At 48.8% G+C, this 13,488-nt stretch overlaps 1 protein-coding gene across 2 annotated transcripts in view; it reads right to left on the bottom strand.

The window, feature by feature from the left end:
• The window catches only part of CACNA1S (calcium voltage-gated channel subunit alpha1 S), a 548,608-nt gene that overhangs the window by 316,287 nt on the left and 218,833 nt on the right, over nt 1-13,488 (bottom strand). For both annotated transcript variants that reach the window (XM_086923168.1, XM_086923169.1), the window contains exon 10: nt 12,047-12,207. In XM_086923168.1, coding sequence (XP_086779294.1) covers nt 12,047-12,207 — 161 coding nt within the window. The remainder of the gene's footprint in view (nt 1-12,046; nt 12,208-13,488) is intronic.

Below are 13,488 nucleotides of genomic sequence, written 5' to 3'. Positions count from 1 at the left end.
GGACAATGCAGGTCCTATTTTTTTCAACAGCGGCAAAATGCTGTGGTTTTTTTTTTTGCAATGGCACCTGTGCACCTATTGTCAGCAGTTCGGCGTTGTCCGCTTTCCCTACATGACAGCGTTGGCGCCGTTGTGTTGCCTGTAGAAGTGAGATGCCTAGAGCCCCTGCAGACATGACGGACAGCAGCAGAAGGTTTGTTTACTTTAGCTGCTCCTTCTCCCTTCATCCGAACATCTCTCCGAAAGCTTGTTGCTCTGGGAGTGGCTCTTGTTTGAGAGTCTTATGACTTTATGTGGGAAACAATATCTGAGTCATATTGCATAGGGCCCTGCAGATTGTGGCCGGATTTCCAGTTTAATGAAATGATGGGCATTCACTTACCAAGTTGGTAATTGTTTTCTTTTGAACTGTCCATTTTCTACTACCAAATGGAGCGCAATGTCAAAAATATATTGATTATGCGTCTGGTGAAGGCCTGATAACTCATTGCCTGTCCTCAGGCCTCCTGGGGAAATTGACGGTTTCCTGTTCTGCTTGTGATCAATAAAAGCGCCCTTTATAGCCCACAAACACCACTTCATCTTGGCAGCTTTGGTAAATAACACCATGTGCTTACCCATTTGTTGTGGGAATAAGATAGAGATAATGTGGTAATACTGCAGGACTGTAGGTTAGAAATGTACTTGCGTTTTCCAAATTTTGTGTTTGTATACCTTGTTTAAAGAAGTTAAATGACAGGCGTCTTCTGACTGAAACAGTTTTGACGAATATATTGGTTGCTGGCAAAATAAATTCTAGAAATAAATTAGGTGGGGATGGTAGTTTTGAGTTAAGAACATTTAAAAACAAAAGTGATTTTTTAATGAAAGATTCTCAGTTGCGATATATCCTGCTATACCCTGTACGTTAGTGGTTTATACTGTAAAACGGTGGTTTAGTTTACACGGGCACAATGGCTTCACCCCCATACATTACATTCTCACCTTAAGTCCCCTCCCCTCTCAGTTAATCCTCCATTTTCTCTGCATCTCCATAAATACTGGGCAAGTCCGTCCTATGCCTAAACGATGGGCCTCTGGAATTATGTGATTTTGTGATTGCAGCATATTCTGCTTTAATTATGGAAAGGGGCGACCATTCGGTCCCCCCGAACGTATGGCGGAGTACCACGATCCCCCCGGGAAGCCATCTTGGGCGGGAGGCGAGTCTCGGCTGGTATGCCCGAAGCGGCGTAGCCGGGGCGCGCCTTTTTCCCGCCCTGGAGTGGGCTGGCCTAGACACTGACGCGGCCGGGCCACGCCCTCGGGGCAGGCCGGGGCGGGTTTACGCCCGCCCTGAAGACGGATAAAAGGAGCAACAAGCCAAGGAAGCATCCTCTTGTTCCTGTGCTCTGAAGCTGCACCACCTTGCTGCACGTGAGCTCGAGACGGGACGAAGAGCCAATTTTGAGCGTTGTAATCTTTCTTGTTTGTTTTTTAGATACTCTGTCGTGAGAATGCCTAAGAAGGCGGGAAAGCGAATGACTACCGACCAGATGCTGCGTGTTCTCATGAAGGAGGTGACCGACTTAAAGAAGCGAATGGCGGAGAAAGACGAGGAAGGGGGGCCGAAACGTCCTCTGGCAGGAGCAGCTCCAGTGGGAAAAGGCAAGAGGCCCAGAAGGGGAGCAGCTGGGGGAGACAACCCAGTTCCCTGTACCCCACTCGAAGCACCCACTCCTTTGCCAGAGGAAGGTAATCCGATTCCCGTAGTGGTCACCCCCGTGTCCGGGGAGGATATGCCGCCCGAGCTGGCAGCTCAATTAGCAGCGTGGTTGGGTAAAGGTAGCAAGGGCGCCACGGCTGACGACGCGCAGGTGTTACTGAGGCAGCTGCGGGAAACAAGGGAAGCGACGACGGCACCATCGCCATCAGTTTCAGTCGCAGATACAGCTTCCGGTTCAGGTAAGCGGCCATTGCCGATTGCGAGGGATGAGTCGGCACCCTCTCGGAGGGAAAAATTGGGTCAACATGTCCCCCTGGCTATTAAAGAGAAGATATGGGCAGGGGAATATATAAACATCTTCTCGTTGCTTACCGACCATTATGAAATGGAGCATGTTAAGGGCCAGAAGGAGCTCATGCATCCAAGTGTTTGGCGCGCAAAGATGGCCGCCTTTAAGGTAAATGAAAACATTGGTAATTGGGGCAAGGCATGGGGGGTTTTTACATCCATCTTGGGTGAACGTAGGCCCGAATTGCTGCCCGAATTGCCGATTTATCAGTCACGGATCATGGGGTACTCTGTATCTCACGAGGGCAATCATTGGTTTTGTTACGACAATATTTTCAGGAAAGCGAAAGAGCATGATAAAAACTTAACTTGGGATTGTTATGATTCTGTGTCCTGGTCCAAAATGGAGGACTCTGGTATGTTGAAGGTGCCATTGGTAGGAAGTAATGTTGGTGAATCCTCCCGCCAATATGCGGGGACGCCCTTTCGATCAGGTACGAGTAACGACAATCACTCGAGGCCAGCCGGCAACGCAAATAAAAGGGGGGTTTGTTGGAACTTTAACAGGGGGAAATGTACTAGGCCCCAGGGGTCATGCAAATTTAGGCACGAATGTGGGGGGTGTGGGCAATCATCCCATCCTGAGTCCATGTGCAGAGCCAAAACGGGTGATAACGGGGGTAGAGGAGGCGCCAAACAGGTCTGACATAGTCCGAGGGGCGCCTTTACCTACCCCGATTGATACCATGGCAATGATTCCCTGGCTCAGCGAATACCCGGATCACGCTTCCGCTGGGGTGTTGCGCAACGGATTTTCATATGGTTTCCGCATCCCAGTGGGAGAGTTTCAGGGTATGCCACAATGTAAAAACCAGATATCGGTCTTACAGCATACGACCGTGGTACAAGAAAAGATCGGGAAGGAGGTGGCTCGAGGTCGAGTCGCCGGTCCATTTAATGTGCCACCAGTTGCTAACTTTGTTTGTTCCCCTTTAGGGGTGGTCCCCAAAAAGGACCCGGGGGAGTTTCGGCTGATACACAATTTATCAGCCCCACGTGGTCTTTCAGTAAACGATGCGATAGACCCGGAAGTGTGTTCGGTGCGGTACGCATCCTTCGATGAGGCCGTAGCCATTTTGAATCGCCTGGGGCCCGGTGCGCTGATGGCAAAATCTGATATCGAGTCAGCGTTCCGGTTGCTCCCGGTACATCCAGACGATCAGCGTCTCCTTGGTTTCATGTTTCAGGGTCATTATTACATGGATAGGTGTATGCCGATGAGGTGCTCTATATCTTGTGCCTATTTTGAAAAGTTCAGTTGCTTCCTGCAATGGGTCTTCACGAGGAAAACGGGGTTTCAACATGTGATGCATTATCTCGATGACTTTTTGTTTCTGGGGGCAGCCGGGGATCCCGAATGTGGACAGGCTTTGACTGCATTTTGTGTTTTGATGAATCAGTTTGGCGTGCCATTGGCACCAGGTAAGACTGTGGGTCCCTCGACTCGCCTCGAGTTTCTGGGGATCGAGCTTGATTCCGAGGAAGGTTGTTTTCGTCTACCAGGGGACAAAGTGTTAAGATTCAGGGCATCCCTGCAAATGTGTATAAGTGAGTCTAAGGTTAGGCTACATTAATTACAGCAATTGGTGGGACAGTTGAATTTTGCCCTAAGAGTTATACCGATGGCCCGCCCCTTTTCTCGCTCGATCGCTCAAGCCATGGTCGGCCTGAAGGAGGGTCATCATCGCACAAGGCTCTCGGCAGAGGTCCGCCAGGACATGCGCATTTGGTTGGCATTTCTGGCGGATTTCAATGGCCGAATTGTCTGGAACAAACCGGCCGTGTCCTCCGAGGAGCTGGGGCTGTGGACAGATTCGGCAGGGAGCATTGGTTTTGGCGCCATATTCGGCACTCAGTGGTCGGCGCAGAAATGGCCGTCATGGTGGCATGAGAGTGGTCTGACAAGTAACATTGCTTTCCTTGAACTTTTTCCCATTCTGGTGGCCCTGAGAACTTGGCCCGAGGGGTTCAGAGATCACTCTGTGGTATTCTGGTCTGATAACATGACCGTTGTTGAGTGTATCAATAGCCAGGCAGCTCGATGCAAGTGGATTCTGAGATTGCTCAAAGAAATTGTGTTATTATGTATGCAATTGAATGTAGTATTTAAGGCGAGACATGTCCCGGGGGTGATGAACCAGGCGGCTGATGCGCTTTCTCGTTTTCGTATGCAGGCCTTCTGGAGTTTTCTGCCCACAGCGGACCCGGTGGCAGCACCCTTTCCCGAAGCTCTCTGGTCTCTCGGTGCCCCGAACTACAGAACCTCGTGGGAGAGAGTTTAGCACCCAGGACGAGGAAGGCATATGAAGGGGCGTTCCGTTCCTATTGGGCCTTTTTGGGGGCAGCTAGAGGGGAGCTTTGGGGCCAGGAGGAGTTGGTAGTGAAATTCCTGCTATCGTTACGTCATGCAGGCAAATCAGTGGCTACGGCCCAGAGGCATCGGGCCGCCATTTCCTTTGTGGCTAGGGCTCATGGGATCCAGGACCCGACAGCGTCTTTCGTTGTGCAAAAAGCGCTACGTGGGTGGCAACGCCTTGAGGGTCGCAGAGTAGATGATAGGCGCCCGATAGGTCTGGATAGGTTGGCTTTGTTGTTATCTGTACTTCCTGCAACATGTTCATCCCAGTATGAAGCAGTGTTATTCCGAGCCGCTTTTGTGCTAGCATTCCATGGGGCTATGCGGGTAAGCGAATTAGTGGCAAGGAACAAGCAGGATACCAGGGGGGGACTGTGCCGAGAGCACATCCAAGTCAGGGGGGAGACAATGACTGTCTCATTTGTCAAGTCCAAGACCGATCAGGGTTCAATGGGGGACTGCATAATGATACGAAGGATCCCCGGGTCCTCCATGTGCCCGGTGAGTTGTGTAGAGGAGTATTTGGCACAGAGGGTGGCATCATGGGGGGGGACCTTGTTGAGACACGCTGACGCCACCCCACTGACGAGGTTTCAGTTTCAGCGGGTGCTTGCGATGTCGATTACGGCTGCGGGCTTGAACCCGAGCGAGTTTGGGACCCATTCCTTTCGGATAGGGGCTGCTACAGAGGCTACGGCCAGGGGTCTGAATGTTGAACAAATTAAACGTGTGGGGCGTTGGTCCTCTAATTGTTATAAGAGGTATGTGCGGTTGCACATGTTGTGAAGCTGTAACGATGTACTCACGCTTCTTGTTTTTGTTTGGTTTCAGTTGCGCAAGCCTACGAGGCGGGGCGGACTATGCAGTCGACCCAACACCGGGCCAGCGGTCATACTTCACCGGCTGTGAAAAAGGAGGTGTGGGTCGTGGGCCACTCATACGTGAGGCGAGCCGCGGACGTATTCAAAGCAGGTGACATGAATCACGTGGCTGGGGAATACGGGTACAGTGTGTCCTTCTACGGAAAGGGCGGACTCTGTATTGACCAGTTTCAATCATTTTTTGAGGGTTTGCTAGGGCGGATGAGGTCACCGCCGTCTATAGTCATAGTACATCTTGGGGGCAATGATTTGGTCACCACTGGTAGACGACTTCTTCTTGAGGCGATGCTTTCCACTGTAAGTTGGTTGGCGAGGAGAGTTCCAGGGTGCACGATTGCATGGTCACATATGATCCCACGTAAAGTATGGCGGGGGCTGTTTCTGTTTCTGCTTTAAACCATTCAGTAAGGAAAATTAATAACAAAGTGAGTAGATTGTTCCGTTCCAATACACTGCATTCTATTTCGCATGGTTGTATTACTGGTGACAGTATGTATTTGGGGGATGGTGTTCATTTGTCCCGGGTGGGGAACGAGTTACTCATAGGAGACTGTATAGCTTGGCTAAAGACTTTAGGACATGACCTTTAGGTAGGAGTGTTGTGGGGGGTCCGGATAGCCGGTCAACTATCCGGCCTGTGGCGGTAAGGTCATGATCGGTGAGCACTAATTGGAAGATCCCTATGAGTGGGCGTCACCCATTACGGATGGGAGCGCTCGAAGGAGGTGGCCATTGGCCCCTCAACGGGGAAGGCGGTCCCTTCTAAGGGTGGGACGCCGAAAGGAAAGGAAAGGCGGTCAAGGCCCCTTCCTGGGTAGGGGGGGCTACAGCCCCCTCCCGGAGAATTTCCCGGGGCCAGGACATCTGCGACGGCAGATGTGGTAAGTTGTGTGGGGTTTGGGGGGGGAGTCTACGCTACCTTCTAGATTCCTCACACGAGTCCTCGGACGACCTTTAAGTGGCGTCGAGTTTATTGGGGCCCCCGTCAAGTCAAGGGAAATTGGTAGTTGCACTCGAGGTACACCTCTGTGCGGTCGCCCCTCACAAGTGAGGGGGATATTTCTGGTTAGGGATCTTGACACCGGTTACGACCTTGCCGTTGGCCCTTAAACGTTAGGATGTACAATTTCAAAATTTCAAGTTAGATGTTTTGTAGGATGTTAGTTCGGCTAGGAGAACCTTTGTATTAGAGAATATGTTAAGGTTAGCCAAACATCGCAATGTGGTAATGAAATTGTACATAATATGAAACTGTTATTTTAATGTTTTAATTTTGTTTCATATTTTAATAAATACGGCCGGGAGGGTCACTCCCTCCCGTCTTCCAAAAGTTCATAACTGTTTCCGGTTTCCCATCCTTGGGGATTGTGTTGAGAGGGGGTGGCGGGTATCTCAGCCATATGGAAAGGGGCGACCATTCGGTCCCCCCGAACGTATGGCGGAGTACCACGATCCCCCCGGGAAGCCATCTTGGGCGGGAGGCGAGTCTCGGCTGGTATGCCCGAAGCGGCGTAGCCGGGGCGCGCCTTTTTCCCGCCCTGGAGTGGGCTGGCCTAGACACTGACGCGGCCGGGCCACGCCCTCGGGGCAGGCCGGGGCGGGTTTACGCCCGCCCTGAAGACGGATAAAAGGAGCAACAAGCCAAGGAAGCATCCTCTTGTTCCTGTGCCCTGAAGCTGCACCACCTCGCTGCACGTGAGCTCGAGACGGGACGAAGAGCCAATTTTGACCCACCCACCAGCCCCTGAAGACAGCAAGTAGTTTTGAATAAAGTTTGATGTGGTAACTCTTTTATTTACAGGTCGGATTATTATCGTGATAACCATGAATATGCAATAAAGAAATGGTCAATTTGTGGTATGTGTTGCAAATAAAGTAATCTTGCTCTAGTGTTGATCAGTAGCATGTTTTAATAAAATTGTTGCTTTTAACTGTCTTTTAAGTAATTTAGTCATTTAGTTTAGAACTCATTTAGTTTAGAACTGTCGTATTTATTTTGGTCGGGCGGTAAGGTCATGATCGGTGAGCACTAATTGGAAGATCCCTATGAGTGGGCGTCACCCATTACGGATGGGAGCGCTCGAAGGAGGTGGCCATTGGCCCCTCAACGGGGAAGGCGGTCCCTTCTAAGGATGGGACGCCGAAAGGAAAGGAAAGGCGGTCAAGGCCCCTTCCTGGGTAGGGGGGGCTACAGCCCCCTCCCGGAGAATTTCCCGGGGCCAGGACATCTGCGACGGCAGATGTGGTAAGTTGTGTGGGGTTTGGGGGGGGGTCAACGCTACCTTCTAGATTCCTCACACGAGTCCTCGGACGACCTTTAAGTGGCGTCGAGTTTATTGGGGCCCCCGTCAAGTCAAGGGAAATTGGTAGTTGCACTCGAGGTACACCTCTGTGCGGTCGCCCCTCACAAGTGAGGGGGATATTTCTGGTTAGGGATCTTGACACCGGTTACGACCTTGCCGTTGGCCCTTAAACGTTAGGATGTACAATTTCAAAATTTCAAGTTAGATGTTTTGTAGGATGTTAGTTCGGCTAGGAGAACCTTTGTATTAGAGAATATGTTAAGGTTAGCCAAACATCGGTAATGAAATTGTACATAATATGAAACTGTTATTTTAATGTTTTAATTTTGTTTCATATTTTAATAAATACGGCCGGGAGGGTCACTCCCTCCCGTCTTCCAAAAGTTCAGAACTGTTTCCGGTTTCCCATCCTTGGGGATTGTGTTGAGAGGGGGTGGCGGGTATCTCAGCCATATGTATTTACCGCAACATTGCATTTTAACTTCAAACATATGTTTTTTTCACTGCGCCATACCACGCTGCAGATTTAACATGGCAACTGTGTGCCTTTTTTTGTGCTGCATGGCTTGCCTAAATCAACTTTTAAAAATACTTATTTTTTTTCAACAGCAGGAAAATGACGCGCATCGGTGCACCTATTATCAACAGTTCGTCGGCTTCTAACATTTTCGCCCTCTTTCCCTACATGACCGCTTTGGTGCCTTTGTGTTGCCTGGACGATGCAGGTACTATTTCTTCTACCCCTCCCGTTCCCCCTGCCCACTTTGCCAAGGCATGCCTATGTGCCGACATTGCTTAATGCTTCTTATAGTTGTACTGACTAGACAGTTAGTACCAAAAACAAGTTTCATAGTCTTAGCCAGTGTATTTTCTTTTGAATTATATTGGTATATCTGACATTAAAGGACAGCTACCTGATTATCAAAGCCATCATTCTCCCCGTCCCGGTCACCTCTTTAAAAATACGAAACCATTTAATGTTGGGTTTCATTTGATAAACTGTAGCATAAACTGTACCTGGAAACGTTTAATTGTATTTATCATGCCGGTTTTGAGAGATTGTAAAAGGCTACTAGTTGCACCACTCTTTTTCTGATGTCATTTCACATGCACCTTACTGTATCTAACAAGTCTCTTTGGATGTATGTTGTTACAACGCATGCTTTTTCCACGCATGCCTTTACAACGCAGGTTTTACAACGCAAGTCGTTACAACGACTTGCGTTGGGGGGCGCTGGATAGTGAATAGTTTAATTTACTATTCCAACTCCAGTCCCCGTGGATAGTAGGGAATGTTTTGGATAGTAAATTAAACTATTCCCTATCCTACAGCGCCCTCCGGCGCAAGTCGTTGTAACGACTTGCGTTGTAAATCCTGCGTTGTAAAGGTACTGCGTGGAAAAAGTTTTGTTGTAAAGGATGTTTCCCCGTCTCTTTAATATGCATGCTTCCTCCCCCAACTTTTGAATGTTTGGTACTGTTGAATTTTCTTTTTTACACATTTTAAACTACGGTTGCTTTAATTTAGTACAGACATTTTAATAGAGATCTAAAACACAAACTATTTACTCTTAACTGTAACACAGAAGGTTTTGCTTTCCATCGATTTATTAAAATTATAGTCTTTCTATATCAAAATCCCTTCTGTAAACAACTTCTGCAAATGGGGTCATGTCAGTGAAGTATACTACAGATACCTATGTGATGTATGTCAGGACATGAAGTGTGCACCATATTAATGTCTCTTTATTGGGATCCCACCACGTCCCTTGCATCGCAATATTTACAGAGTGAGATGCGCGGGCCCGGATACACTTACCTCTCACTTTCTTTCCTTCAAATAAACAATTCTCTATGGGACAGATTTACAAGCCCCTTGCGTAACTTTTGCACCACCGTTGCGTCACATTTGTGACTCAGCCGCGGCGTAAATGTTGCGGCCAATTTACAACGTGACACAACTAAGGAGATGCGTCACGTTGTAAAGCCATGCGTCACATTATACCTGCATCAGGTATAATGTATGCAGGGTGGGCGTTCCCATGCAAAAACCCATGTAGAACTGACGCAGTGAAATCTATAAGATTTCACTGCGTCACTCTACGCCTTCACTGCATCAAGAACCCTACGCCTCCTCAGACCAGGCGTATGGAATGACGCAGGGCTTTTTGCATGGGACTTACCCATCTATCGTGGCGCATTGCTGGAGTTGCGTCACTTTCCCGAGCAACTCCAACAATGCGGCAATTTTGCACCAAGAGATGCAGCAGAATTTCTAGGCATCTGTTAATCCTTGTGCCATGGAGCGCTTTCTTGTAAATGCAGCGCATCCATAGTGGCGCAAGGACATTTGGCGCTGACTCAAGGAAACTGATGCATCTTTGCAGCTGCGTCAGTTACTTGTAAATCTGCCCCAACATGTTTATTTCTCCAGCTCTGTCTTTCTCTGCAGTGTCGCTCTTTTTCTCCCCGTTTTCGCTTGTCGCTTTTCCCTGCTTTCATCTTCCAGCATTAGTATCCATTCACAGGAGGTGTCCCCTACCCCCAGAAGCTCAAATTGCAAGCTTTCACTTTCGCAAATGCTTTCAAATAAACCTAAACAAATTTACAAAATAAAAATGTGGTATGTTTGTGTTTCGATTGTGGATTCCCACGTTTAAAATAAATACGTAGTTCCATTTCTAGTTTTCTTTTAGCAATAATAAATGGAAACATACCTTAATAGGGGGCCACTTAGTCTGCTTGTGACTATTTACAAAACAATACTGGTAATTTGGCTATTCTTGCGAAACAACAACTTGCAGTGATACAGATTCCTGAGGCATTCTTTCTGTTATGTATTTTTCTGTGCTGCTGCCTGTATAGCAGGCTGTGCTATAAATAAGTAAATACTCTAGTTATCAGCCCCAGTGCAGAATTACTAGGTCTGTGGAAACACAAAAGGCCTGTCATGTTTCCCTACGAGATTCTTGCAGCTCAACACAGTTGAAATCTTCAGGTGAAATTGCAAGTGCGGAGGAATAGAAGTCATTACTGCTAAAATGTCTTGTCTGCATAATTGGCCTCTACAAAGGTCCCTCAATGCAGCCTTATCGTTGACACTCACCCCACACTGAGTCTCTGCCTGCTCACCTCATGCACCTCTAGCAAACCCCATGCAGCCAGAGGCTTTATTACTTCTCTGCAGAGCCAAACTGCCCTTAAGCGTGTTTTGGCAGTACCCATTGGGTTTGTCTGACAGATCCATGTGTGGGCTGTTTTTAAGGCGTTCATGGACCTGTTTCATGGGCAGGTAGGCCATTTTTTTTTACAATACAACACATCTATCCCTTGCTCTTGCACCAACCCTGTCATCTCTTCCCCACAAACCCACAGCCCCATCATCTCTACCTCGCACTCCCACTCTCATCTCGCAGTCCCACTGCCCCCTCTCATCCCTCCCTCACACTCCCTGTCTCCACTCTCTACTGCCTGCTCACACATGCTGCCTTTCTGTACCTCCTCACTCCTCACTAGTACACCTCTCTTCTCCCCCGGGGGCCCCTTCATCTCGTCCCTCTGTCTCTCTTGTATTCTCACCCCTCTCTCTTGCTCCCAGACCCACTGTTCCCACCTTTCTCATATGATTGACTTAAGGTCTTCAAACACAGTTTCTTTCCGAGCCTTTTTAAAGTTTTAGTCCCTCAAACCCACGCTGTCCTCCACTCCTTAGGATGTCTTCTGCGTACACAGGTGCTCCTTCTTCATGCTTCTGTACCCTGCTCTCCCCTTCTTTCTCTCTTTCTCACGCACTTTCTGCTCCTCTGTCTCAAGTTCATTCACCACTTTCTGATCAAATTACCTATCCCTCCCTACCTTCCTTTCTTTCTATTCTGTGCAGCTCTCACCCCATCTCCTCACCATACCGCATAATTCCACGACACAAATAAATTCCACACCACACAATTTGTCCCCCCCACAATTCCACAACTAACAAGTCCAATGCAACCCGCATCAGAGGCGCAACTAGAGCCAAATTTCGGGGGGGGGGGGCTAAGAAAAAATTTCGGGGGGCTGAACCTTTAATCAGTAGGCAGAGTGGAGCTGCAGGGGGTCTTAGAAGGGGTGAAACACCTGCAAGGCCTAATTAACATTCAAACGGTCTTTTAAAGACCATTGAAACGTTCGGGTGCGGCTCTGTGTGTGCCCGGGATCTGTCTCGTCCCGGCTGCCACACACGACGGGGGGGCTGAAGCCCGGAGAGTCCAATGGGTGTTGCGCGCCTGACCCACATAATTCAACATCACATACATCCACTACACTCCAAACTAAAACACATAGGTAAAAGACATTGTCATTTACAATGCCAATAGCTATCACAAATGTGAAACCTATTTCATTGCAAATTCTTGCTTTAATAGAGTGTTGCATCATCCAGTTATTTCCCTGTCCACCAACTAATCACGGTTCTCACCTTGCGCATCTGTTACCCATTGCGATTGGTTGTGATGCTCTGTGGCGATGGTGATCGTGTTGAGAAAGATTACCAGAATCACCACCCAGTAGAAAAAGTTGGATTTCACTAGGTCCCGGCACTTCCTGCGGAACAGGCGGTTCCAGCGCCTCCAGCGTCGGCTGTGGAAAAGAAGCAATGAGTGTGAAGCGTGATGCAGTTGAGGAGCATGTGGCATCAGAAAGAAACGTAAACAAACAGGAAGGGTATAGCTATAGATATTGGTTATTTGTAAAGTTAGTTGCGTACATTCAGCGCACACACGTGCAATGCATGGTAGTACAGTGGAGTATTTTCTGCCAAAGCTGCAGTGGCGGCTGCTCTATTTGAGGAGGAGAGCCACCCGCCACCACCAGTAAATAAAACAATAATAATAAAATGGGTTTAGAACCCGTTTTATTATTGTTTTATTTTAATCTCCTGGACCCGCCCCCTCTGATGAGTCTTACGGTGGGTCCAGGGGATGACACTGCTGGTTAGGGGGGGGGGGGAGTAGTGGGCACTCGCTTCACTGCGCATGAGGTGTTTGGTTGGCTGTTTAAGACCAATCCTGCAGCTGCCATCATGCAGCTTAAGAATTGGCTGCAGGGCAGGCTGAGATCCTGTGCCCCTGAGCGAGAAAAACTGATGCGTGGATATTTAGGGGCAGATTTATGTTAACTCGTGCATCCTCAGGGATGCGCCAGTTAATGTGCGCCACAGTGCGCTACAGCTCCGCCACCCATGTTGTGCCGCATTTACAATGCGGTGCACCATGGTGCAAGGCAGGGAAGATGCGTGACACATCTTTCGGCGTACGGGCGGCGCATTGCTGGAGTCATGTCGCAAGTGCGACATGACTCCTGCAATGCACAGGGGCCACCCCTACATTGCATGGTGCATCACCCTTACGCCTGCTTCAAGCAGGCGTAAGGAATTGACGTAGAAAGTGACTCAGTGAAATCTTGTAGATTTCACTGAGTCACTTTCCAGGGGCGTTCCTGCGACGGAACGCCCCCCCCCCCCCTTCACCGGAACGCCTACATGAAACCTGACGCAGGTTTCATGTGGCGCAGGGCCTTACACGGTGACGCATCTGCATAGATGCATCACGTTGTAAATGCTTCGTAGGGATGGGCCACGTTTACACCGCCTTGCGTGACGCAACAGCGGCATAAATGTGGCGCAAGGGCCTCATAAATCTGCCCCTTTGGCAGGTGACGGGCCATTACTGCAAAGTTGCAAAGTTCCGTGCAGTTATGGACTGACAGTAAGCCTTCATCTACGTGTGGAGCAGTCAAGATATGCGCACAATCGATCAAATTAGCACATTCTTCTGAGGTGCAAGTTCCCCATCTGTACGTCTCATTCTTACCTCACGCAAAACTAATCACAATGTCTTCTTACAATTTCATATATATTTG

This window comes from Lissotriton vulgaris, chromosome 5, assembly GCF_964263255.1.
Source record: "Lissotriton vulgaris chromosome 5, aLisVul1.2, whole genome shotgun sequence".
NCBI classification, from domain to species: Eukaryota; Metazoa; Chordata; class Amphibia; order Caudata; family Salamandridae; genus Lissotriton; species Lissotriton vulgaris.
This window is presented reverse-complemented; position numbering and strand designations above follow the sequence as displayed.